This window comes from Lipotes vexillifer, unplaced genomic scaffold (genome assembly GCF_000442215.2).
Source record: "Lipotes vexillifer unplaced genomic scaffold, Lipotes_vexillifer_v1.1 scaffold371, whole genome shotgun sequence".
Taxonomy (NCBI): Eukaryota; Metazoa; Chordata; class Mammalia; order Artiodactyla; family Lipotidae; genus Lipotes; species Lipotes vexillifer.
In genome coordinates, this window is record NW_006786304.1 from 872,380 (window position 1) to 878,694 (window position 6,315).

The window sequence follows — 6,315 nt, forward strand, 5'->3', positions numbered from 1 at the left end:
GTAGGGTCCAGCATAAGCATTTTGAGGGTGAAAAAGCAGTTCCATGGTGTTGGGACCACAGCTCCTGCTGTCTTGTTCTGGCCTCTCTATGGTGTTGCCTGGTCTTCATGGTCCATGATGTGCTGCTGCTGTGCCCCCAATTGTAAAAAGATAATGGGGGTGGGAGGAAGGGAGGAAAGAAACAGGGTAGAAGAAATGGATACACCCCTTACCTTCCCTAAGGCAATACTTTGAAGTTGCATGGGGCACTTCTCACATCCCATTGACTGGAACTTTATCACGTGGTCATGGCTGGCTGCAAAGGGAACTGGGAAATGTAGTTTTCATTCTAGGTGACCATGTGGCTCATTAAAAATTCAGGATTTTTTTTAAGGGGAGAAGCAGAGAACAGATATCAGAGGGGGGCCACTGGTAATTTCTTCTGTGGTCTCTTAGGAAAACAGTTTTGATGAGCCTCTGACTAGTCAATGAGAACCCCCTTGGGGCAGAACCAGATTAAGCAAGAGTGATGATTATTAACAGCTACAGTTGATTGTGTGCCTACTGTGTTTAAGGGCCTTTAGTTACAGGTTCTCATTTAGCCCTTCCACATCCCTGTGAAGTTTTTGCTTTATTATCTATGTTTTGTGATTATTTCATTTCATTTTAAAAGTTCATTTTGGTCACCAACTAAAAATTACTGTGTGCCTACTTTGTGCCAGGCTCCATGCTGGGGCATTAGGAACTGTGGTAAGTAGAGACATCCCCATCTCTATGCCCACTGGTTTACAGCGGGGTGGGGGGTGGTGATTTTGCCCCCCGGGGGACATTTGACAATGTTGGAGACATTTTTGGTTGTCACAACTGTTTGGGGGGGCAGTTACTACTGGCCTCTAAACACCCTACAGTGCACAGGACTGCCCCATAACAAAGGATTATCTTTCCCCAATGTCAATAGTGCAGTGAATGAGAAACTCTAACTTCGAGCAGTAATATCCACTAGAAATATAATGTGAACCATATGTGTAATTTTACATTTTCTAGTAGTCACATTTTTTTTTTTAGTAGCCACATTTTAAACAGTGAAAAGAAACTGGTGAAATTAACTTTAATAATTATTCTAGTATATCTAAATATGACAATTTCAACATGCAATCAGCATAAACATTATTGACTTTTTTTAATTAAAAAATATTTATTTATTTATTTATTGGTTTGTTTGGCTGCACCGGATCTTAGTTGTGACATGTGGTATCTTTAGTTGTGAACTCTCAGCTGCAGCATGTGGGATCTAGTTCCCTGACCAGGGATCGAACCTACGCCCCCTGCACTGGGTGCATGAAGTCTTAGCCACTGGACCATCAGGGAAGTCCCAGCATAAACATTATTAATGAAATATTCTTTCTTTTCATACTGTCTTCCAAATCCGGTGTGTAGTTTACACTTACAGCACATCTCAATTCAGATATTAAATTTCTATCAGAAATACTCGGTTTTGTACTTAGATTTCATAAAATTAACTGTTGGGAAAGTAGATTGACACACCCAAATTGTTCCAAGCATATTTAAAAGCTTTCCAATAACAAAATCTAGAATCCCTTTTTATTTTTTATTTTTGACCGTACCGCATGGCACGTGGGATCTTAGTTCCCCAGCCAGGGATCAGACCCATGCCCCCTGCAGTGGAAGTGCGGATTCTTAACCACTGGACTGCCAGGGAAGTGCCTAGGATCCCTTTTTAAATATAAATTAATTAAAATTAAATAGAAAGTAGTTCCTCAGTTGCACTTGCCACATTCAAGTGCTCAGCAGCCACATGTGGCCAGTGGCCACCATATTGGACAGCAAAGATCATAGAAGGAAGAGCAAATGTTGATCAAATTGTCACAAAAATGTAATTATGTCTGTGATGAGTTCCGTGACACAGTTCTGTGAGCTCACGTAACTGTATAGCCCAGTGGAGAGTCAGAGAAAACCTATCTGAAGAAGGAGTAGTTTTCTGGGGGGACAAGTGTTCTAGGCAGCTGGAACAGCCTGTGCAAAGGCCCTGTGGTGGAAAGATCTGTACTTTTGTTTTTTTAACAGCTTTATTGAGATATTTTGCATATACTATACAATTCACCGATTTAAAGTATACAATTCAGTGGCTTTTAATGTATTCAGAGTTGTGCAACCATCACCAAGATCAATTTTGGAATATTTTCACCACCCCAAAAGAAACCTCATACCTCTTAGCCAACATCCTCCAGTCCCATCATCCCCCCAACCCACAGCCACTAATCTGCTTTCCATGGATTTGTCTGTTCTGAGCATTGCATATAAATGGAATTAAACTATGGAATATACAATAATATAATATGTGGTCTTTGTGACTGGCTTCTTTCACTTAGTTAATGTTTTCAAGGTCCATTTATGTTGTAGCATGTGTCAGTGCTTCACTGCTTTTTATGGGCGAATAATATTCCATTGTAAGATAGGTAGAAAAGGGTGGATCTTAGAGAAGGAGAAGATTGTGAGGTCTGTCAAAAAGGCAGAGGATCTTAGGAAAGCGTGGTATGGCCGTCACATTGAAATTTGGGTCAGGGGTTGGGGTGTGGCTGTTTTTGAAGGCAACAGAGGCTCAGGGCAATAGTCAGCCCGAGAAGGGTTTTGTGTAGGGGAGGGACAGTATGTGAATAGAGGTAGCAGCTGCCCACGGACTGGTAAGCAGCAGACAGGACCTTGAACCCAGATATTGCTGGCTCTAAAGCCTGTCCATGACCCTAGACTGCCCCCAACAAGGGCAAGGTAAGTTCTCACCTGTTACCGTCTGGATACCATCATCAGCGATTTACATGTTCGGTCCCATTTAATCCCCAGAGAAGCCTGAGCGGCAGCTGCTGTTAGCGTTCCCAATCCAGAAGACAAAACCCGTGCTGGGAGAAGTTAGGTCCCTCCGCTGAGATCACCGAGGCTCGCTCTATGCCTGCCGCTGCTCCTAACATTTTCCATATATTTCAATTCATACACCCTACCCTTTAAGTAGGAACTGTTAGCATCTCCACTGTGCAAAAGAGGAAGCAGAGGCACGGGGAGGTTGAGACCTGCTCGATGTGACAGAGGTCTAGTGGCAGGGAGCCTTTATGGACCCCTCACTGCATGCCGGGCATTTATTATCCTGTGAGCCTTAGATGGATGAACTCAGGGAATCCTCATGGCCGCCGTCTGATACAGGCGTTGGTACGCTCCCCCTCGTCCTCCTCCTCCTCGTACAGATGAGGAAACTGAGGCACAGAGAGAGGAAGTCACTTTCCCAGGGTCACCCAGCTAGTGAACAGAGGAACCTGGATTCGAGCCAGCGTTCGAGTTTGTCTGGAATACCGTGGTGGGGTACACTTGCGGAGGGGCGGGAAGCACGACCTCCACACACCCTCAGACCCTCTACCCTTCGCCTCCGCAGGTGAAGCTGTGTGACTTCGGCTTCGCGCGCATCATCGGCGAGAAGTCGTTCCGGCGCTCGGTGGTGGGCACGCCGGCCTACCTGGCGCCCGAGGTGCTGCTCAACCAGGGCTACAACCGCTCGCTGGACATGTGGTCAGTGGGCGTGATCATGTACGTCAGCCTCAGTGGCACGTTTCCCTTCAACGAGGACGAGGACATCAAAGACCAGATTCAGAACGCTGCCTTCATGTACCCAGCCTGCCCTTGGAGCTGCATCTCAGCGGGAGGTGTGGGACTCACCTGACCCCTGGGCCGAGGCGAGGGGCAAGGCCCCCTGGTGGGGGCATGGTGGGAAGAATGGGCGGGGCCGCGGGAGGGTTGGGCCCTAAAAAAGAGCCTGGTGTCATGAGGGTGGAGGCTAGTAATGGGGCAAGGGCATGGGGAGGGCCGTCTTTTAAACAGGGAGGCACCAGGACCTGGGACGTTGGGGTAGGGACTCAAGAGGGTGTATGGAACCAGGGTCCCTAGACTCAGGCCTAGACTAGGTCATGTGATTTGGAAAGGAAGTGCCCTAGCAGCGCTAAGACAGACACGTGCCGCCTTGGGGGCTAAGACTTGGCTTGTCTAGGGTGGGACCAGGAGAGGGACTAGACCTGAGAAAGCCAACGGGCTGGGGTGGCCAAGAGAAGGAACAGATCCTCCCAAGGCACTGGCTGGGGCCTGGAGTCTTTGGGGTTATGACCCCTAAAGGGTTAGTCCTGCAGAAGCGGTGGGACCATGGGGCAGGGGTGAGGAACACGGGCTTGGCTAATTTGCTGGGTATTGGGTCTGTGACTGGGATGGAGATGGGCCTGGGGCCATGGTGTTGGATCCAGTGATGGAGGGAGCTGGTTTAGGGGCATGGCTAGAGGACGGGCAGGGCCATGGAGGGTTTCAGAAGCTGTCCAGGAGAACGACTGACCGGCCCTGAGACCAAAGTCACACCTGGAACCTGGGAGCAGGTGGAGGTCAGAGAAGCAGCGGTTGGGGGCCAGGATGGAGGCAGATCTTGGGATCTCTGCATATAGGGGCTGTGGCGTTGTAACCTGGTAGTGTGATGCGCCTTGCCGACTTCAAGATGGGCCTGGGAAAATTAAGTCCTGAGGCCGTGGCTTTGGGGCAAAGCCAAGTATGAGGGTGAGCTAAGGGCAGGGCTAAGATGCTGGGGTGCATCAAGAAGCCTTAAATAAGTTAGAACAAGGGGCAGGTCCTGAAGCCAGAAGCTCAGGAAGACAGGAAGTGTGGGAGGGAGGTTAGTTAAGACAATCATTTGGGAGCTCCCTGGTGGTCTAGAGGTTGGGATTCCACGCTTATCACTGCTGTGGCCCAGGCTCAATCCCTGGTCAGGGAACTGAGATCCTGCAAGCGAAGATCCTGTATGTACTTGTGTATGACAGAACTTAAGAAGGTGACATAGGAATGGTGAGGTAGAGACCTGGAGAAGAGATGGAGGATCTAGTGTGTGTGCCTCGTGAGGGGTGGGGATAAATGTGTAATGTAATGAGGAAATGGGTGGGTGAGCGATTAGTGCAGGTGAGGCTTCCATGCCAGCGCAGAAGGCCTGGATGGCAGGCTAGTAGGCTGGGATTCCTATTGGAGGGACGGCCCCACACCCCGCAGGGCTTGAGCCATCTCTCTCCTTCCGGTGCAGCCATCGACCTCATCAACAACCTGCTGCAGGTGAAGATGCGCAAGCGCTACAGCGTGGACAAGTCTCTCAGCCACCCCTGGTTACAGGTGATGCAGGGGCGGGGCTGAGAGCGAAGTGGGAGGGGCTGGCCCATTGGCTGGGTTAGAGGAAGGGGTGGAGCCATATCTCTTATTGGCTGCTAAGGTAGTGAAGGAGGTAGGTACATTTTTCATGGACGTGGAACGTGGCTGAGCCTCCCATTGGCTGGGCTGTAGAAGGGGGTGGAGCTAATTGGCTGGGTAGGTTGTGAAGGGTGTGCCTTCACCTTCCCTCGTACCGGGCTTCTCACTGGCAGGGCAGGTCTTATGGGGCGAGGCTCTGGCCGCTATTGCGTGCCCTTGGTGCAGCACCCAAACTAACCCCTGTTCTCCTCCGCCCAGGAGTACCAGACGTGGCTGGACCTCCGAGAGCTGGAGGGGAAGATGGGCGAACGGTACATCACGCACGAGAGTGATGATGCGCGCTGGGAGCAGTTCGTGGCAGAGCACCCACTGCCCGGGCCGGGGTTGCCAGCAGACGGGGAGCTCGGCGGGAGCCTCCCACCCCGGGACCACGAGATGCAGGGGCTGGCCGAGCGCATCAGTGTCCTCTGACGCCTCGTGCTCCCGCCCTGGCTGCCTCGTGATGCTCTCCTCCTGTCTTCGGAGGGCCCTCCACGCCTTCCCAGCGATGACTGTTCTAGGGGAAGCAGCTTCCAGCCCAAACTGGACACGCCCCGGGGGAGGGGCATGGCGGGGCTGGGGGCAGGGGCCGGGGGTATTTACAAAGCTAATTCCCCAGCAATTAAAACGGACTCATCCCTGGCCCAATGGCCTTGATCTTTGGCCACACCGCACTCTCCTATCATTAGTTTGTTGTTCACCCAGATGGAGTTCACCTGGAAAGAAGATGGGATGAGGAGGGATGGGGGAGGAGCACCGAAGGGAGAGGAGACCTGGGGTAAAAAATATACACAGGGGGCTTCCCTGGTGGCGCAGTGGTTGAGAATCCGACTGCCAAGGCAGGGGTCAGGGGTTCAAGCCCTGGTCCGGGAAGATCCCACAGGCTGCGGAGCAACTAAGCCCGTGCACCACAACTACTGAGCCTGCGCTCTAGACCCCGTGTGAGCCACAACTACTGAGCCCACGTGCTACAACTACTGAAGCCCGCGCGCCTAGAGCCCATGATCTGCAACAAGAGAAGCCACA

The 6,315-nt window shown here is 51.1% G+C and overlaps 1 protein-coding gene across 1 annotated transcript in view; it reads left to right on the forward strand.

Moving 5' to 3' along the window:
* Positions 1–5,721, forward strand: part of PRKD2 (protein kinase D2) — a 30,238-nt gene extending 24,517 nt beyond the window's left edge. The window contains exons 15-17 of the mRNA XM_007458673.1: positions 3,419–3,686; positions 5,090–5,175; positions 5,509–5,721. Coding sequence (XP_007458735.1) covers positions 3,419–3,686; positions 5,090–5,175; positions 5,509–5,721 — 567 coding nt within the window. The remainder of the gene's footprint in view (positions 1–3,418; positions 3,687–5,089; positions 5,176–5,508) is intronic.
* Positions 5,722–6,315: the final 594 nt, after the last annotated feature.